Source organism: Fusarium subglutinans (assembly GCF_013396075.1).
Source record: "Fusarium subglutinans strain NRRL 66333 chromosome Unknown NRRL66333_c0000006, whole genome shotgun sequence".
NCBI classification, from domain to species: Eukaryota; Fungi; Ascomycota; class Sordariomycetes; order Hypocreales; family Nectriaceae; genus Fusarium; species Fusarium subglutinans.
The window spans coordinates 75395-95290 of NW_023502069.1; the positions used below are offsets into that span (position 1 = coordinate 75395).

General features: G+C 49.9%; 6 protein-coding genes across 6 annotated transcripts; 3 read left to right on the plus strand and 3 right to left on the minus strand.

Annotated features, from left to right (window-relative positions):
- Positions 1-2117: 2117 nt before the first annotated feature.
- On the minus strand, positions 2118-4418 carry FSUBG_1269 (uncharacterized protein; the record flags this gene model as incomplete). The annotated part of the gene is made up of 3 exons (XM_036677502.1): positions 2118-2361; positions 2414-4135; positions 4216-4418. 3 exons carry the CDS (start codon positions 4416-4418, stop codon positions 2118-2120), a joined length of 2169 nt encoding a protein of 722 aa, XP_036543166.1.
- A 2935-nt stretch (positions 4419-7353) lies between these two features.
- Positions 7354-9425, minus strand: FSUBG_1270 (ATP-dependent RNA helicase DHX35; the record flags this gene model as incomplete). The annotated part of the gene is made up of 2 exons (XM_036677514.1): positions 7354-9156; positions 9204-9425. 2 exons carry the CDS (start codon positions 9423-9425, stop codon positions 7354-7356), a joined length of 2025 nt encoding a protein of 674 aa, XP_036543167.1.
- A 461-nt stretch (positions 9426-9886) lies between these two features.
- On the plus strand, positions 9887-11313 carry FSUBG_1271 (CUE domain protein; the record flags this gene model as incomplete). The annotated part of the gene is made up of 4 exons (XM_036677525.1): positions 9887-9907; positions 9987-10314; positions 10368-10871; positions 10922-11313. The coding sequence occupies 4 exons, from the start codon at positions 9887-9889 to the stop codon at positions 11311-11313; spliced, it is 1245 nt and encodes a 414-aa protein (XP_036543168.1).
- Positions 11314-14019: 2706 nt separating this feature from the next.
- On the plus strand, positions 14020-17765 carry FSUBG_1272 (ankyrin repeat nuc-2; the record flags this gene model as incomplete). The annotated part of the gene is made up of 8 exons (XM_036677536.1): positions 14020-14022; positions 14069-14149; positions 14284-14469; positions 14615-14737; positions 14804-14854; positions 14908-15700; positions 15755-17526; positions 17583-17765. 8 exons carry the CDS (start codon positions 14020-14022, stop codon positions 17763-17765), a joined length of 3192 nt encoding a protein of 1063 aa, XP_036543169.1.
- Positions 17766-17919: 154 nt separating this feature from the next.
- Positions 17920-18700, minus strand: FSUBG_1273 (uncharacterized protein; the record flags this gene model as incomplete). The annotated part of the gene is made up of 2 exons (XM_036677547.1): positions 17920-18542; positions 18601-18700. 2 exons carry the CDS (start codon positions 18698-18700, stop codon positions 17920-17922), a joined length of 723 nt encoding a protein of 240 aa, XP_036543170.1.
- Positions 18701-19011: 311 nt separating this feature from the next.
- On the plus strand, positions 19012-19718 carry FSUBG_1274 (FMP35; the record flags this gene model as incomplete). Its single annotated transcript, XM_036677557.1, has 2 exons — positions 19012-19177; positions 19237-19718. 2 exons carry the CDS (start codon positions 19012-19014, stop codon positions 19716-19718), a joined length of 648 nt encoding a protein of 215 aa, XP_036543171.1.
- Between the last annotated feature and the right edge of the window lie 178 nt (positions 19719-19896).

Sequence of the window (19896 nt, forward strand, 5' to 3'; positions counted from 1 at the left end):
ACACAGCCATTTTCTACCCAAAAGTCTAATACTGGAAGACGATTACATTCCTCAGCCACATTCACCCGCAGCTAATTAGGCATCGCCATTTCTCTCGATCTTGTCTTTTATTAGCCGGGGTCTGATGGCGTGGAGACACCCCCAAGACGATATACGAGCCTACGAGCCACCCAGCGAGGCAGTGACTGTTGGCTTCGGGACGATCAATGGAGCGACAAGACCTGAAAACGTCAGAGGTCAAGATTATTTACAAGTATTCAGAGATGCCTGTACTGTACTGTGATATACATGATTATTTGTTTGTTGACATTTAATTTCTAGGCATACACATACATAACTAACTAACTTTCCGTCTCCCTTGCATCGGCTCGAGGGGCTTTAATTTCCCCTGCAGCGCATCCAAATACAAAGACTCCAACCACAAGACGTCGACCACCACCACTAACACCAACAGCTGTGAACTCATAATACAAGAAGAACTATATGAACCTGTCTGTTGAAAAGGCTCTTGAGGATCCCCAAGATTGATTGTCGTTTCACCACATGGCTCAAGACGTCATGATGATGAAGCCAAGTAATTAAACCCTTCAACTCTAGTTCCACTGACGAATTCCAAGAGGCATCTCGATAGCCATTATTAAATACCTCGCAGGCATTACTCTTCTCTTTTGAGGAAATTCGAGGGGGTTCATCGTGGGTGAGTGAGATCACATGTTGTTGGTTGGCATTCAAGTATTCTTCTAGCGTGCCGCGAACCCTTTATTTAATCTCAACGTGCAGCAATGGAATGTCATTCTAATGTCCTGTACGTCTGCACTCATCGGGCACAGTCTAGACTCTGCTTTCCTATCTGATCTGATCCAATCTCCTCGGCTGAAGATGTCAAAAGTGATATCTTGCGTCCTCACGTGCCTCGAGTCTTAACGGCCGGATTATGCACTCTGCTCTGGTTGTAATCTCGGAGCCATGTCCTGAAAGGTCGATCCGATGCGACGCTGGCTGTTAAGTGTTAACCAACACCAACACTCACATGAAGGAAAGGCTTATGAGATCGAATTGCACTTTGAATCGAAAAGCTTCTCTTCAAATTGGAACCTCAAATCTGAGACATCCAGGTGTCTCGATTCTGGTGCTCGAAGGGATCGAGGGGATTTGGTTTAAGGCACTGCGTAAGCTCAGCTCTCTTAGTGGCCAACCTCTAACAGGAATCCTCATTCTTCCATGACCTAGATAGGTCGACTCAGCGATCGAACGTCAACTTGATAGGCCATTTCACATACAAACAAATCATTAAATCCAATAATAATATCTACCAAGTGCTACCTACTGTGAGCTCCAGTATCCTCTCATCGCAGCTTTCATATTTAGTTCTTGATTCGCTCTGCCCCGGTGGCGTTGGCCTCCGCAGCAACTAAAGCACAGCATTGACCAAAAATAGTAACTTGATCGCGTGTCGTCGTATCGCCCCAGGAACAACGCCTTGATTCGACAGATCAAACTCTTCTTTTAGATCTGCCAATCGTGTTATGCCTTGCTTGAGTGATATTCATAACATCATAACTTCACTCAATACGGGAGGATCGGTGGTGTTCCGATACTGGCGCGCCTGGTGATCTAACAGGAGACGGAAATCGTTCGAGCTGCCTTTTGGGACTCACACAAACTACTTACTAACGTCGTCTCAGATCGTCATGAACTATACATGGACATATTCAGGCATCTCACAAGTAGTTTCGCATCCAGTTCCGAATAAGCAGTAGAATGGTAGAAACAAGATGGCCATGTTGAAGTGATCAACGCCAGATCCAATTGACCTATATACAACGGCCGAACCTACGTTGTCCGAGCCGGCAGTCGTCATCTAGTTTGTCGTGTGGTTTCCAAAGACCTTCTATAATATGCAAGCCTGCAGGTTCCCAGTGTGAAATAAAATATCGCAAGACATCATGACCCTAAAATACGCCCTTGAAGTGAAGAAATGTATAAAGTTGACCAAGACCGGCGCACGCTGTGTGTAATGCAATGTCAAAAAGACAACGCTAAGAAAGTTTTTTGACATGTCAGTGGCAGCCCATGCATAGACCGATCCACTGAATGTGTTGATGCGCTACCTTCTATCAAGGTCGGATTCCCCATGAAGGCTTCAGTGTATCTTGCAGCGCTTGTTGGGTGAACACTTGGTCGCCAGGCAGGCGACTTACACGTCCAGCTCCGTTGCGGATGGCACCAAGCTGAGCCTGGGACATGCCGCTACGGTTACTCCTGATGCTTCCAGCGTCGCTCATGTTGTCGGAATCCTTGAATCTCTTGGGAGGTGCGAAGTCAAGTCCAGTGAATGTGCTGGATTTGCGGAGAAGGTGACTGTTGTACGTTAGCTAAAGTTTATCTGATTGCGTAGTGGCGCAAAACTTACGGGCTGGGGAGAGCCGTCAACTCCTCGAAAGGCGAGACAAGAGTCTGGGCAGCAGGAACAGAGGGCGAGTAGGGTCGTCGCTCGCCGAAAGGACTTTGAGAGCGACCAGCTGCAGTGTCACGGATGGTGTTGGGAGGAGCAAAGTCAGCAGCGTTGATGAGGGCGATGTTATCATCCTTGAGCTTGGAGGGGGTTGGGAGGGTGGTCAAGGGTGCGGGTGGTGGGAGTCTCTTCCTGGGGGGTTGTCGGATGCGAGCTGAGGCTGAAGAATCAGGTCGAGGGCCAAGAGCAGAACCAGCGCGTGAACGTCCTCCAGGTCCGCTCTGGTAGCTCATACCACCGATAGAACCGTTGGGACCACGAGGACGAGGTCCGGGACGACCAGGTCCAGGGCGTCGGCCAGCTGGGGGAGGTGTCATGGCACGGCGAGTGACAGGCTGGGCATAGGGCATGACAAAGGCATTTGTCTCAGGATCAAAGTAAGCTCCATCACCACCCATCATGTAGCCTTGGTCAACATCCTCGTAATACTTAGGGCCGGGTCTGCCCTGAGCCATTGGGGGCATGGGAGGCATTGGCGGTGGTGCCTCCTTGGTATCCTCGAAGTACTCCTTATAGAAAGAACGGATACGGTTGGCACGGTATTCGGGGTCCTCGGACTCTGTGATCTCATCCGGAGGAAGAGGACGGAATCCGACTGAGAGTCTCTTGTTATCCTGCTGGGGAACTCCTAGGCCTTGGTACTGAGGTGTATCCTCCACGAATGAGGTACGTTGCATAGTGCGACCACGGGAATCGTCCTCATGGTCTTCGTAGTAACTTGAAATGTCAGCCGCGGGGGTGTAGGACTGGTAGTTGGAACCATCGCTCTGGCGGTCGTGGGGAAGAGGAGCGGACTTGGGAGCATCAGGGGAAGTCACAGTTGGGGATTTAGGCTGAGGAAGAGAGAAGTTCAAACCCAGACCGGTGGCCTCATGCTCCCTGGCAGGAGGTAGAGGGAAATCGTTGGCGGGCTCCGAGGAGAAGTTGGGCAACTCAAAGTCGGGAGTCTTGCTCCTCACTGCGGGAGGTGGCTGTACGGAGGCGCCGTCACGCTTCTCATCAAAATCGGAAACCACTCCAATCTCAGGGATGATTGGGGCAGGCTGGAATCCATCCTTCTCGTCGAAGTGAGAGTTCGGCTGGTGGGTTGGCGCAGGCGCCTTGGGAGTGCCGAAAGGATCGACCTTGGAGTCGGTGGCAGAGACAGGAGTCTCAGGCAGGGAGTTCATGCGAGATGGGGGTTTCATGCTACCAGGCTTGCCAGAGTTACGAGGACTACTGAATTTAGTATTGTGCGAGAGGGAATCCTTGGGATTAAAGGACCGCAATGAGCCGGTCTCGCTTTGCGTGATGGTCGCAACATACTGGTAAGGGTCCTGATTATCATTTCCCAAAGACTTAGCCAACGAATTGAGCGACTCTCGCGACTCCTGCAGACCGGGTGGCAGCAGGTAGGGCGAAGAGAGGTTCATGTCCATCGAGAGCTGACTGGGTTTATGGTTGAGGCCCTTCTCACCCCCTCCCATAAAGATACTTCGACGGGTAGACCTCTTTCCGCCCGCCTCGTCGAGTCCAAAATCCAGGCTCTTGTGAGGATCATTGGCATCCTCAAGCATCTGCCTCTTCATGTTCTTACGGTGGAGGTAGTACAAGAAGATTGCGATCAGAACGATAGGAACCCTACACATAACATGGTCAGCATATCGCGATCCAGTTGACCATCCGAAATCGAAAAAACAAAGGCGTGGTTGGTAGCATACACAATAGCGACAACGATGGGAACTACCAAGTTCGTGTTGGCGCTAGCTGCTGCACAACTGTCCGTTGCTGCGCAATTTTCCCGGGTGACGAGTCGGCGAAAGATCGAGGAAGACGATGCGACTCCATTTTCGGAAGCTGAAGAGACATCTTCAATGTTGGTGCGAGGCCGAAGGCGAGCACCTTCGTAATGAGCGATCCCCATGTTGGCGTTGTATGCTAGCGCATATACTCAAAGCATCCAAACAAACAAAGAGATGTTGATCGTCAAGTGTGGTTTCCTCCGCGAAAAAGTAGAAATGGGCGTGAGAATATTAAGAATTTTCGAATATTAAACTCCAAGCACAACTTTCATAACCATTAAGTTGCAATGCGATTGTCAATGTCGGTAGACGGCTGGCACGCGTCGAGTATTATCGTCTCCAATCTGATGCGGTATTCGAGTGAATCTGAAATCGTTTTCGTCCAAGGTTCGCGAGAAGCGTCAAAGCAGATCTTGGGCACCGTGATATCGAGAAGAACAAGACTGGACAAATCCAAAAGCCAGCGAGCAAAAGCGAGTGAGCGAGCGGCTGTGATGTTTGTTGTTGTTGTGTAAAGAGGGACTAGGTCATTAAAACAATAGACCGTAACGAAACGAATGACTCGAGTCTGGTTTAAACAAGACTCTAGATTAAGCAGCAGTTTTCTATAAAAGAGTGACGAGCCCGCTGGCAGGCAGCTTTGGCAGAAAAGCAGAACGATATGATGCTGTCGTCGTCAACCGATGAACAGTTGGAGAACGAAAGAAAGAAACGACGAATGGACGAGAGAAGGAGAGTAGGTAAAGAGGAGGAGGAGGTTAGCGAGTGAGTGGAGGTGGAGTGGAGCACGACGGGAGAGGCACAGGAGTAAAGGAACTGGGACTGATTGGAACCTCCACCAAGGACAGCCTCGAAAGCCGGTACCTGGAGTGTCATTCTAGGGCCCGAAATGTCCTGCTACAGCGACAAGACTCGCTATTCTCCCAGCGGACTAATCCCTGAGGGGCGGTCCAAGTCCAACAGAGGCCCAGACAGCCAGGCTAGGGGCGGGGGTAATGACCACTCATGGATCAGGTCAGGTCAGGTCCCGTCCATCCCAGACAATGAATGAGCCTTGCTTTAGTTAGCATGGCTCTTAAACGATATCCCAATCAGGGGATTCGCACGGAGCGAGATGGAGTGACACCAGGTTGAACCATTGGATTGGTGGTCAAACCCTTGTTCACTTTCAGACCCCTTCCAAGAGAGATTACGGTGGGCATCCTGCTGGATCCCATGGAAAGGGTTTGCAACGAGGCCTTGGCCAGAGCAGAAAAAAAGAATCTCGTCATGGAAGCCCTGTACTTCAGTGCACAAGCTCATTATTAGGTCGGTTGCTTCTGGTGAGCGGAGGCATTGACCGCATTCTCACAGACAACAATCAACAACAACCAAACTCTCTCAAGGCTCAAAAGCAGAGCAATCCGAAAATCAATCCATTAACAAAACTCAGTTATCAACCGTTTAATTTCCAAAAAGTCTCTTTTTGCCTCGCCACCCCGTTAGCGCCCGCATAAAAAACCACCAGTCACATCGAGCATGAGAGCCCAAAAGGAAGCATCAGCATGCGCCTGTGGGTGCACAACCAGGTACAATCTCGCACAACCCAGATACACAATCGACCCCTGGCCAGTAAAATCACAAAGAATGCATTAAGTTATGAGAGCTTCATGCAAGGCACGCGAGCGGCAGCCAGGCTAGCCCCAGCAAGCATGTGGAGGCCCGGGACCAAGACCAGCCAATGGACGTCATGGAACAGCTCTGCTCTGACAAGACCAAGCCCCGAAGAGGAAAGTAAATAAAGGGGGAGGAAGCCTCCCCGCCTATCCGCAGTGGCGTCAGGGGCTATGCCATGTCAACTGAAGTGGCTGCTGCAGGTACGCGGTTGAGAGAGTTCAATAGATATCTATCGAGGACGGTCTCGATGGTCTTAGACGGAACCATTCAAGACAGTGTCAGTAACAACCCGAGAGCGTATTGTCCTCTCCCGTTACCCGCCAACTACATGAGACTGCCATCCTAGCCAAAGACAAGACAAGGCAAGACAAGACAAGCCACCTGAAATGAAAGCGAAAAACACTCGCAAACACAGTCAAACTTGATATCAATCACACCGTCTGTTTCCAGGTTTCAACCCCTGGCTATCGAACTAGCCCCAAATGGCTGCTCGAGATCGCCAACTCCCTCATATCAAGATGCATATCGCCGGTGTCACAAAAGCTGAATCGTTCCCACATCAGAATTCTTGCATTATAATCTTGGCTTATCGTGGGTCATAATTTTAACCCTCACCCACTCACTATGCGCTGTCTAGTGCTGAGATATGCATATTGCCTTCATTTCCGTCTCCCATATCCTGCTGGCTTATTATTAGTATTCAGCTTGCCTACGTACGCACGCACAAACATTAAGAGAGAAAAATTCTTGAAATGGCTCAATTTTGCAGGAATTACCAATCGCTCGCCTACGTCAATATGGAGCTTGTAATTTTGATTCGGTGACTTCCGCCGCGAGCCATCTCACGGCATATCACATAGATCCGCCGGGGAAGCCGGATGATTTATTATTAGGTAGTTGAGCCGTTCACCATTATTAGTCAGGACGATCAATCTCCCTTACATCGGAGAGACGAGGCTATCACCACTGTTGCCCTCACATGTTACGAATACTGCGAATTGTTCTGAACTCTGTTTTGCCTCGCTTCGGCTCGTTCACCGTCATCCTCGCTATTACCATACAAAAACATTAATATTGGGTTTACTATGTAGTCTGATCCAATGGCGGTCAGTGTTTGACAGGCAAGCTAACAGCTTACAAGTAACATCCATGGGTATCCATAGCAGTTCATGTCGGAATCAAGGACTCCCTTGACCAGCCAAGGCCTCCTCAAGTAATGTCATCTCACCTTTGTAAATCAAGCAAATGATATACTCGCTGTGGAGAAATACCTCACACCTTAACCAAGATTGCTATCCTTGATCCCGAAGCTTTGAAACCGCCATTCATATACCGTCCCAGTTATCCCCGGCCTGGCAGTTTCACATATCGATGGCCCCATCTCCCTTCATATCGAACCCCTCATCCTCTCCGATCTGTCGTGATTTGGTAAAACTCTGGGGCATATTCCATGAGCCATCCTTTCTCGATCTTGGTGACATCCCGGATGAATATCTTGCTACCCGTCTCCATTGCTTCATGGAAGATGACCCAGTCTGCTTTGCGGTTGAACATTAGTGAACTTGGATGTGCGTGAAAAACCATGTTGCCCTCGACGTTGCGAAACGTTCCGTCTGGTTGCATCCTTGCTGCGTGGGCAAAGTAGCCCGATGTAAGACAACGGCGGATCTGTTCTGCTTTTTTGACGTTCGCCTCCGGGGATGCTTGTCCAGCAAGTGTCTCATCTATATTAATGCTGAATCGCTCAAGATACCGCTTTAGTTGAGCTCTGATGCTGACTGCTCGACTCATAGACTTGAAGTTGAGGTGGTTCTCATGACAGAACTTTGCTTCTTTTCGTCCTTTTGTAACAAAGGCTTGATAGGCGTTGAGGAGAGTCAGGTGGTCGCCTTCATCCACGGCGAACTTCCTGCGTGAAGTCTCCATCTTCTTTTTCTCGCCTTCGTGAGAGAACCATACACTGCCTCCGAGACTGGTCATTGCCGCGATTGTAAGCATTTCGCTGAGGCATCCAAAGGACGGAGCCGCTAGTAGAGTTTTCGCCATCATAGGCTCAACGGCCAACTCAGCCATCCTTGACCCCATAGGTCGAGTGAGCTTGGCATACTCATCCAAAGCTCCTAGAGCATAGAGCAACTCAAGAGCCTTGGCCATGAGTTCAGACGGTGGTGGAGATAGAAAGTCGAACCGCACAATATTGTCTATTCCCAAAGCCTTGAGTTGCAGAACGACGGGTGCTAGGTTCGACCTCTGAAGCTCGGGAACATTGGCATCCGGCAGCGACTGATAGCTCTGCTCAGTATACAGTCGGAAGCATTTTCCAGGTTTTGTGCGGCCAGCTCGTCCAGCACGTTGGGACGCCGCTGCTTTCGATACTGCTGTAGCAATGAGTGATTCTATGCCAGTCCTTGGGTCATATGCTCTCAGTTTCACGAATCCACTATCCACCACGAATACAATTCCATCGATTGTGATTGATGCTTCGGCGATGTTCGTAGAAAAGATAACTTTTCGAGTGCCTTCGGGCGGCTTGTCAAAGACGTACATTTGCTGTTCGGTAGACAAGCCAGCATATAATGGTAATGGCATCAAGGGACCGTGTTTTGAGCCAAGATCGAGCATGCGCTCGCTGACTGCTTGTATCGCATTGTCGATTTCTTCCCGACCAGTCAGGAAAACCAGGATATCCCCTTCGCCTTCTTGGGTATGAATATCACAAACCACGTCAATTGCTTTCTCAACATAGTTCTCTGCTGGTGACTCCAAGTAGAGTATGTCTATTGGATAAGTTCTCCCTTCGAGACTGACGATGGTTCCGATTTCATCCTTTTTGTCAGGTTTGTTTGGCTGGTCATCACTGCTCCTTGTGAAGAAGTCCAAGAACTCCTTAGCTTGGAGAGTAGCACTGCTGATGATGATACGCAACTCGGGTCGCCTTCGGCGAATCTTCTTCAGTAACCCCAATAAGACATCAGTGCTGATAGACCTCTCATGCGCCTCGTCGACCATAATAACCGAGTAACGCGTCAGCAATGGGTCGACGAGAGCTTCTCTGATGAGGAGGCCATCTGTGAGAAACTTTATCTTTGTAGATGCCGAGGTCACATCCTCGAATCGTATTGAGTATCCGACTTCTTTGCCAAGCTCACAGCCAATTTCTTCGGCGACTCGCACGGCAACTGTGGTTGCTGCCACACGACGAGGCTGGGAAATGTCAGCTTGTGTGGTGACATGCTTTTGTGTTTACTTACCTGAGTGACGCCAATGATCTTTCCATCTGAACACCATCCTGCTCGTTCTAGAAATTGGGGTATTTGTGTTGTTTTTCCAGAACCAGTTTGGCCTATGACAATAGTGACTGGGTGTTTTTCAATCACATAGAGAAGGCTCTCGCGATGCTTTGCAATTGGGAGCAGGGCTGCCGGCTTATGAAGAGCTGGGATAAAAGCTGCATCTAAATCCAGGTCTGCCATCTTGGACTGGGTCAAACAAATTCAATAGATCTAGGACCCTTTTTAAGAGCAGCGCAAAGTCTCTCATAGCATCCGAGTGTTTTCCTCTCTACGTGCGCACAAAACTCAGCTTGTTTGAACACGATTCATTTTGCATGAAGCATTATAGTCAAAGTCAAGCTTCATGAGACGCATGAAAAGCTACCCTAGACTCGATACTGAAGTCAGAACTACGACCAATCAGAGCAACTTCCCCATCAAGAATGCATTGTGGCGAGTGGGTCAACGTCATCAGCTTCGTGTAGGCTGATTGACCCCTCGCGCCTCAACTTTAATATCACAAGCAAGGCCAGGCTGAAGCGAAATCCCCAATTTCCCTGGATATTACCCATCTTTCAACCGACTTCTAATCAAATCTCGACTCTGAACTCGTGATAGCTTCAGACTGAAACTCAACCATACCAACGAGAAGTGCAATCAGGATGTCAGCCCCTGGAGAAACGGTATACTACTACTCCTTTCGAGAACTGTCTTAGATGGCTGATGTGGGAGCATTTTTGCTAACATGACTTCTTCTACAAGAACAAGGCCACCGCCGAGAGTGGACCTGAGTCGCCTACTACTGCGCGACCCCTTGACCTCGACGACGACGATGTTCAGGAATCAGGCGTTCTCGATAGCAACACTACACCCACTGCTGCGACCAACACCACTACCACCCAGGCTCAGGCTCAGGCACCATCACCCACGAATGAGACAGCGCCCCCTAAGCCCCCCCGACCTGTTTCTGAAGCACAAAAGAATGAGACTATACTCAAGGAAGCTTTCCCTACTGTAGAGCTGAGCGTCATCAAGGCTGTGTTGAGAGCTAGCGGTGGTCGCGTCGAGCCTGCGTTCCATGCTTTGCTGGGTACGCTTACACAGACTCTTACTAAAGGGCATAATAAACTGATATACGTATAGAGATGACCGATCCTGATGCTGCGCAAAACGAACCCGTCGACGAAGTCCCCCCGCCTCAACCCCCTAGGCCTCAGAACCGAACTCAGATGTCGCAATTGGAGGCAGACGAGCTATATGCACGCCAGCTTGCAGAACACTACGATAACGTTGGCGCCTACGAGTCGCGCACTGCCAACCGAGGTCAAAGACAGGGTCAGCAAGGTCAGGATGAATGGGGTGACGGCCGTGAGCATAGCTTCATTGACGACGACCTCCCCGTGATTCGCGAAAATCTACGCAAGGGATTCTTCGAGACACAGGAAAAGGTCAATGGATGGATTACAAACATCAAGAAGAAGATCGAGGAGAACTTTGATGAGAGTGAAGAGCAGACGCAACGACAAGGAGAGCCCTTCCGTCGTCCCGGAGAGTCCAGCAGGCGAAGCGGTGATTATGACCGATATGATGCGGACCCTCAAGTTCTCAGCGATGATTTCGCTGGCATGAAGTTTTCTTCTGACGGAAGTGAGTACTGATTTCTGGATTGTGTTGAAGCAAATATTGACAACTTGCAGCTCCCATGAACCGACCCATGGCCAATACTGGCATGTACAAGCCCCCTCCCCCATCGACTTCACCCAAGCCTAGCAACGGCCGACGGGTTGGTTTCAAGGAGGAGACTGAAGAAATTAATATGTACGACTCTTCACCTAGAGTGCCACCCAAGGATGCAGCTCCCACGAGTGGCACAAGGGGAAGCAAGTGGCAGCCCATGTCGGCGGTTGAGCCAAGCCCTATCGCAGAAAACGACCCTTTTAGTCTTGGGGATAGTGAGGATGAGAGGGAAACACATCAGAAGTCCAAGGACGATAAGACTGATGACAGCGAGCGCTTGAAGAAGGCCACTGCTGAGGCAATGGCTGATAGCCTGAGCGAGTCTAAAGAGACGGAGGCAAAGAAGAACTAGGTGGTAGCAGATTGGCGGAGACCAGTCGTACAGTCTGGTTTTGGAAGAAGATGGAAGTCATGAAGACGTAGCCGGGAGTCATGAGAGCAGCATAGTCGACGAGTCTGGTGCCCCTCTCGCTGCCATAGCAAACATGGGTGGTCTGTTTCTGGTTATAGCTCCGTATCGTATATCACGACGGTTCAGTAGGTAGCATATAGTAGCCTTTCTTTTCCTGGTTCTGCATACTCTGCTGTCCTTCCACATTGCGTATCATGACCCGTGACCCCTTCTCAAGTGACGATATCATGAGGCGTCGGTGCGGACTCGGTGTTCGTTCCTTGGCCTGCATAGGATATCCAGTTCGGAAGGACATACGACGATAGAGGTCTCACACAGTGGACGTTTGTGTTCGCCCAACCAATGTCAACAGTGACAGGCATAGAGCAAGCCTGAAGGATTATTCATTCCTTACTCATGAACTAGGAAACGGAGACGTGCCTCGAGTCGTGCAAGTCCTTATGGTGATGGAGCCGAGATGGGGAAAATGACATAAGAATTTTCCTAGGGGCTGAACAGTCACTCGCTCTTGAGTCTGGAGCCTCTCGAGACCCCTTTCTTCATGACGTTCCGTCTCGGCTTTACCAATGGAAACAAGGCAGGTCATTGGAATCATTATTGTAACGTAAGTGGAAGAAGTACGCGCGGAGAAACACCCGACAGGTCCCGTTGCGATGCACAGGAGACAGGCTCGTGCATTGCATTGCATCGCACAGCTAAAGATGGAGATATGGCCCGGAGCTGTGAGCCGGAGCGCCTGTCGCTCGAGCACGGGGTCGGATACGGGACGGTCATTGGATGTGCGGATCGTTCAACGGACGGGCTTGAGATTAGCGGATGCTTGTTCGGGACCTTATGCTTGATGGTAGTGTATCTTCCGAATAGGCGTGGAGTGGTGGTCGTTTGTTAGGGGACTAGCTGGGCGGAACAAGTCACCGACTTGAACTTTTGAACTGCCCCGCCATGCTGTTAACGCCGTGGGACCATGAGAGTCGTGATCGAGTCGAGAAAGAGGAGAACCAGCAAGTAAAAAGGGAACTATTCAAGGCACGAGGTCATTTACTGCTTAGACCTAGGGAGTTGAGACGCTATAATCTGTCAGTCTATGTCATTTCACGTCCCCGCTTCTTTCTTTTTTGGTGAATGCCCGGTTGCCATTTTGGTTGACCGTCTCGTTGCAAGAGCCACTCACTGGGCTGGGCTGAGCTTGTGCTTTCCTTTGCCTTAGTAGAGCATCCATAGAGGGGCAGTTTTTTGGATCCCATCAAGTTCGTCTTCTAACATAATAAAAAAACACCATCACCGCGACGTTGATTATACTCCGAGCTCCTTTCTTACCAAATACAATTGGAGGTCTCACTATTGGAAAGAAGAAATTGTTGTTGTTAAAATCACTTGCCGTTTTTGAACACGCCTCGGACCCACGTCACGTCGACTTGAGTCAACTTACGGTACCTTACTCAACAACCTTAGCCAGTCCAGTCCAGCCTCGTCTCAGTGAACTCTGCTCCCTTCAAGGCTCGACACACAACGAACAAGGCGCTTTGACAGGCCTGGAACAATCAAGGAATACCATTGATTCGACTATCGGTCTGTGCTTTACTGACTGAGTCTCTGAGAGCAAGTGCCTCGGCTTTTGGTGAGTGAGGATCTCCAATATCGTATCCAATCCAATCCGATTCAACCCTGCCTTACCCTTCACTCTCATAATTCTATCGAACCCTTACCCATAAACTGCATCTCGTTTCCCTACACACACTTGGAGGCCACGCTATTCGCGAGCGTTATTTTCGTCAGCACTTCACGCCCTTTCTCACGCCGCTGGCCCAGCCAAAGTGATGGCATAGACTTTGGTCCAGGTACCCCCCCACGTGCCCTACAGGAGTCGATCTCGGACGTCGTCTAAGGATAACCGGGCTGTCGGGTAATGGGTCAAGGCCCAAGCAAAGACCCTGAAGAAACCGGGCGTTTATCGTGTGTGTGTCACTCTACACATGACAAGCTTGTGCAAGAGAGGAAAAGAGAAGTGGGATTACTTGGAAAACAAGCGGTTGCTTGCGTTGCTGTGAAGAAACGGGACGCATTCACAGGGTCTCAACTCACACTCCACCGGGGGCTTTTCAATAACTATGCCTGGGCTGGGCTGAGCTGATCTTGGTCTGACCTTGACATGCACCTTTAATGCCTGGCTCATCTTCCATGTGCATCTTTATGGAGCTTCTCAAAGGCCCCTTCCCTTGCTCTGGTCTCTGTCTTGCTCGACCTGGTCATGTCTCCGCCGTTGGCCGTTCTCTATTTCGTTACCTACCTACCCTCCCCCTCAACACTGCACCGTTGCACATACACACAAAACACACGCAATATACCACGCGGACGCTGTAACTGACACCGAAACTCGCATATTTCCAGCCACACATCCTCGCTCACTTCTCCCTCCAAGCAGCGATCGCCAAGTCATCCATTCCTTCTCACCTATCCACTCCCTCGTCTGCTCTCTAAGTCACCAAGAGCTCCCGCGGGCGCTCACGCCGCAACATGTAAGATATATCCGTACTTCCTTGCTCCTTGTTCCTGTGTCGAAAGTTGTCCAGCTCGCAGTGGTTCAGGGACCCTTCAAGAACCCACTCTGAGCTGGAAGTTCTTCACAAACTAGACAACTCTGCCGCCATGGTCTGTACTATTAGCACATAGCTTATTCACATTCTACTATAGGAAGTTTGGCAAGCAGATCCAGAAGCGTCAGCTTGAGGTGCCCGAATATGCTGCCAGCTTTGTCAACTATAAGGCCCTGAAAAAGGTACGTCTCATGTCATTCCCTCCCCTGTTAACCTTTCCGTTCCTGCCACCGAGAGCCCCCGGCGTCCGTCCATCTACCGACTCCGCTGTCATTTCCCACGCTGCAGTGCTCGGTCCACTATCACTTTTCCCAAGGCCCTTACAATCCTTCCTCTTCCAGTTGCTCGGTCTGCATTTCTCAGCTCTGGTTGCCAACTGGCTTCTCAGTTCCCTATTCGTGACCCTACCCTTGCCCTTGCTGTTCCCACTGCCGTTCTGGGCTACCATTCTCCGAGTATATGCCCTGCTTCATTCGCAGACCCCATCAACTTGGGGTATGAAGTATTGCGCAGTGTGACAGTGGCTGGCCAAAAGCAATTTCTTGTTTTCCCATTCGTCCCCCCTACACATCCACGTTCCTTCATCGCCAGCAGATTGCATTTCGACCAACTCTTGGAACTTCTTCCACTGACACGCTGCCATGTAGCTCATCAAGAAGCTGTCTGCAACCCCTACCCTAACATCACAGAACAACGTTCTCCGCTCAGCCACCCCCGTGGATTCCCAGGCCGCTCTCCAGGCCAATAAAGCAACCTTCTTCTTCCAACTGGTAAGTTCACTCTGGTGTTACGTCTTCGTCATGAACATCCCGACATGGTTGCTAAATGAGGAACAGGAACGGGAACTCGACAAGGTCAACGCCTTCTACCTGCAGAAGGAAGCCGAGGTTCGTATTGCGTCCGGAACGTAATAATGACACATGAAGCTAACATACCATAGCTGAAAATTCGCCTCAAGACGTTACTCGACAAGAAGAAGGTGATACAGTCTCGTCATGGTGTCTCTCGGCGCTCAGCCAAGTTCACTACCCTCGAGGAAGGCTTCCAGCAGTTTGCCACCGATCTTAACAAACTCCAACAGTTTGTCGAGATCAATGGTACTGCTTTCTCAAAGATTCTCAAAAAGTGGGACAAGACATCAAAGTCCAAGACAAAGGAGCTCTACCTCTCAAGAGCCGTTGAAGTCCAGCCATTCTTCAATGCTACGGTGATAAGCGAACTTTCTGATCAGGCCACCACAAGTCTACAAGAGCTTGGTGCTTGGTCGGATGGAATCCAAGTCAACTTTCAGTCGGGGCACGTGGTGACCTCGCAGCATTTCGTCGGCACTGATGAAGGGGACGCAGACACACTGCTCCTTGATACTGTCATCACAGGAAACCTTGAGTCCTTGAAGGATCTTCTTCAGCGGATGCGCTCCGCAAACGATACCGGAGATGGAGACAGCTCGTTGATGGAAAGGCTCACGCGGACCTTCTTGGCAGCCATCTCAGAAGCTCCACAAGAGTCCTTGCGAGTTCTACTCGACACAGGTCTCGTTGATCTCCACTCTTATGATGATATCAATGAGAGAAATTGCCTGCACCAAGCTGCCATCTATGGCAAGCAGTACGTTCTGGAGTGGGGCTTGTCAGTCAATGTTGTTGTGGATAGAACGGATGTCTACGGCCGGGTTCCTCTGCATTATGCCAGCCTTCACGGAAGATTGGAAATGCTCAAGGTCCTCTTGGACGGTAAGTTGCTGAATAATATTTGCGTATTGATTTAGTGGGCTGACTACTGTATAGCAAATCAAAAAACCATCGACCTCATAGACCACGACAACTTCACCCCCTTGATTCACTCTATCATCCACGGACATCTCGACTGCATCGAACTACTCCTTGCCAGATCTGCACGCATTGATCCGTTCTCTGATTCGGATCATGTCCCCTTGAACCTCGCTTGCGAACATGGCTCGGTGGCTGTGGTTGAGATGTTGTTGAAGCATGGGGCCAAGATCTTGCCTGATGCTGAAGGCCTTTACCCTCAGCATCTCGTAGCGAGAGCTGGCCAAACCTCAGAACTGCTCCTACTCCTCAAGCAATATGGCGCTGATCTTGACCAAATTGATAAACTTTATGGATGGACACCACTGGTACATTCTGCAAGCGAAGGCAATGTTGATTGTCTTCAAGCACTACTCAAGGTTGGGGTCGATGCAAACATCGTGGATGAGAAGGACCTTCCAGCCATGTATTATGCTGCTTGGGAGGGACATCTTGCATGTATGAAATTGCTAACTCCGTTCAACACACGCCCGCGAGCCAGCCCCTTCATGGTGCAGCCCCCCTTGGGTCCTATGGACTCAAGTACTGCACCTCTGCCCATGTCTCTTGACCCCGATGCGATCCCCGAACTCGAGCTTCCTCCTCCAATTATTCCCCTGCGCCGATACGGGCACAACTTCCTCGACACAAAGACAGTTGTTCAAATCTCCTTCGGGGATTTCGAGGAACAACCCCTTGTCTTCTTCCAGGACGGAAAATACCCTGCCGCTCGCCTCACGATTTCTTCAAAAGTTTCGGATCTTATACCGAAGAATATCATTCTGCCTTTCCAAGAAGATACTCGTATCGTATCCTTCCAGGTTGATAACTTGGATACTTTCAGCCTCGATATCGACGTGTTCCCCACATATGGCGCAAAGGTTATTGCCAAGACGGTCGCCCTATCAAGCATCTTCAAGGGACTTCAAGGCTCTTCAGCATGTTGTTTGCCATTGTTTGATCCCCGACTTCGCGCCATTGGCCAGATCAGTTTCACTGTGCAGGTCATCAAGCCATTCCAAGGGCAACCTCTGGAGATTACCGACTTTGAAACCTACTGGAAAGCAACAAGCCAATTCAACCAACCAACGAGCGCTATAGTCACTGGATCGAGCCTCTCTGGCGATTATGTAAGGCTCTTTGTCCAGTATACCAGTGACGGTGTCCCTGTGCTCTGGCCTAGATGGACAATAGCCTGCGGTGGTCTTGATATTCCTGTCTGTCGATTGACTCTGGAGCAATTCACTTCTATGACTATCAGGAGTAACAGCCGTGCAGAACTACCCAACTTGAAAATCAAGTCAGCTGAAAGCATGGCTGAGGTCTATCACATCCTTGCGACGGCCGGCGTGACACTTCAGGAAGCACTTGCTTTACTCAACCCTGGAATACATGTTAACCTCCAAGTACTGTACCCGACTCCCGAGGAAGAAAAGGCCTTCTCGCTTGGGCCTGCTTTGGACGTCAATGTATTTGTTGATTCGATTCTCAACATTGTATTCGAGCATGCACGAACACAACGTGCGCAGGCTCCTGATGTGGTCCGATCGATTGTATTCAGCAGCTTCAGCCCTCGACTATGTACAGCCTTGAATTGGAAGCAGCCCAATTTCCCTGTTTTCTTGTGCAACGACTTAGGGCGAGAGGAGACCTCAGGGCCCAGCGGAAGGCGCAGTACCTCTATTAAGGAGGTGGTGAGAATTGCCCAAAGCAATAACTTCATGGGATTAATATGCTATTCTCGACTACTGGTATGTTGAAACTACTCTTCTCTGTAATTGATAAACTGTTTGCTGACTGCCGATAGGACATGGTACCTGCACTGGTGGATGCTATCAAGTCTCATGGGCTGGCTTTGGTGACAGACAAGTCATCGGACTCACCGGATGCGAGCCCTATGACTGATCCTTTCCCTCGACCACCCAAGGGTGTCGATGGAGTTCTGAAAAGCCATGGTATTTTGCGTTTCAATGATTCAATAGACATGTAGGTGGCTGTAATGAGAAATGCCTGATTAACGACTGAAATGGTCGGCACGGATAGAAAAAGAGGGATTTGGAGACATGCGTTGATCGGATAGAACTATTTATCACTGCGTATTTGCACCTGTTATACCAACTTAACTAAACGCTTGATTATTATGATTAGGCACCTTTGTAGTCATACTTGAGGGACGATAACTCCTTCTCGGGGTCAACACTGCCCATGACCATCTTTGACACCAGAATAATACCATAGACCACCAAGGGCAAGTATCCCATTCCGGGCCACACGGCTTCACTTTTTGTTCTGCCTATTGCCCAGGCCATCAAAATCAAAACTAGACCGAGGCCCAAATTTAGAAAGGGCAGATAAGTTTCGAGCGGCGACCTTCTTTCGATGTAACTGAACGAACTCCTGCGTTGCCGTGGCCTCCCACGAGGGACATACGGCACATCGTCTACCTCGTCCTCATCATCATCGTCAAACACGCCCGAAGATTCTCTTGTTGATAATGATGGTGGGCGAGTGGGTCGCGGAGTTTTGGGCTTTGCCCAGCTATCAAGGAATGGAATTCCTGATGATGCTGGTGGTTGGTGATGAAGTAGATAGGCCGTGGAGAAGAGAGAAGTTAGGCTTAGGAGGGCGAGAAGTGCTGTAGGAGGGTTTATGAGAGCGGGAAGATAAGGGATGGTCGCCAGAAGGGGTATGGCGAGGAGGAAGCGGCGAAATTGAATATCTCGAGCGGCGTTTTCCGCTGCAAGCTGATTGATGTAGTCTTCTTGTTCTAAGAGCAGTATTAGATGTGTGCTTTAGGTAGTTTGTTAAGACTGCTATGGATATACCTTGTTCATCCAAGGCTTCAGGCTGTGAGTCTGTAGAGTCTTCCTCTGGATAGTGAAATGTGCGCCTCAAACGGGCTGTCGTTCCCTGATAAGCAGGCATGATGAAGTCGCTAAGACCCGGCCAAAGACTGGATAGAAAAGAAGAAAAAAATATAGAGGATTAAGAATAAGAAACAGTTGAGGCCAGGTTGTGATGCAAGAGCCTGTCTTTCGTCAGTCACATGGTAAAACTGTCCACGAGGTTGAAGTGAGGCTCAGCCTTATGACGCCACACCGGCGCTTGCCCCACCTCCAGCGAGCAACATCGGATCGGCGTCCGGCAGCAAAATTTCGCCGATATCGAGCAATTGATGAGCCTCAGCTGATCAACTCCCGTTCAGTTGATCGCCATAAATTCAGCGCAAAATCACCATGTCGCAACAATTAGCGCTACCTCGGATCGTCCGTCGACGCTTGGCGGCTGTTCTCAAATCGAGGACTGTCACATTGAGACCAACGCAGAGAAGATGGATGACTCCTGCGCCGAAGCCTGGAGATGGGCCCATGATGTCGAGGAGGGCGGACCGAGAGCTCCCAGGTACGGATAATTGAGATTTGATAAGCCATTGGATTATACTGACGTTGATTATTGTGTAGACGTAGCTGATGTGACATTCCGCTGGCGCCGAACTTTCCCCATCTTCCTCCTCATCGTGGCCGCTTCATCAGTCGCTATCTTCAACTACCAAAAGATGTCCTCACCCGTCGTCTCCTCGACACTCTACGCTCTACGAACCAACCAAGATGCTCGCGATCTCCTCGGCGATGAGATCTACTTCAAGCACCAGATTCCCTGGATCCACGGCGAGATGAACCAGCTTCACGGCCGTATCGATATCTGGTTCTCGGTACGAGGCACAAAGGGCGAGGGTGTAATGCGCTTTGCTAGCAACAGACCTACCAGCAAGGGTTTCTTCTCAACTACAGAGTGGAGCCTTACCATGAGCGATGGCAAGAGGCTGGATCTCTTGGATAATGGCGATCCTTTCAAGGCGCTCACTGGAGGTGGTGAGGATCTTCCTGTTGTGGAGGAAGATGCTCCTACAAGAGGATTCCGAAAGCAGGTCGAATACAAGTGAGCTATGATGGGCCACTCAAAGGGAACATGGGAGGCGAGCATTGTTGCTAAAATGAATTTGATAACCCTGGGTACTCCGGTTGTAGTCGAATCTGTACAGTAGATGGTGTGTGTGTGTATAATACAAAAAAGCCCGCTTATGATCTCTCCCATTTTATCATACGTAGTACAAATCCCCT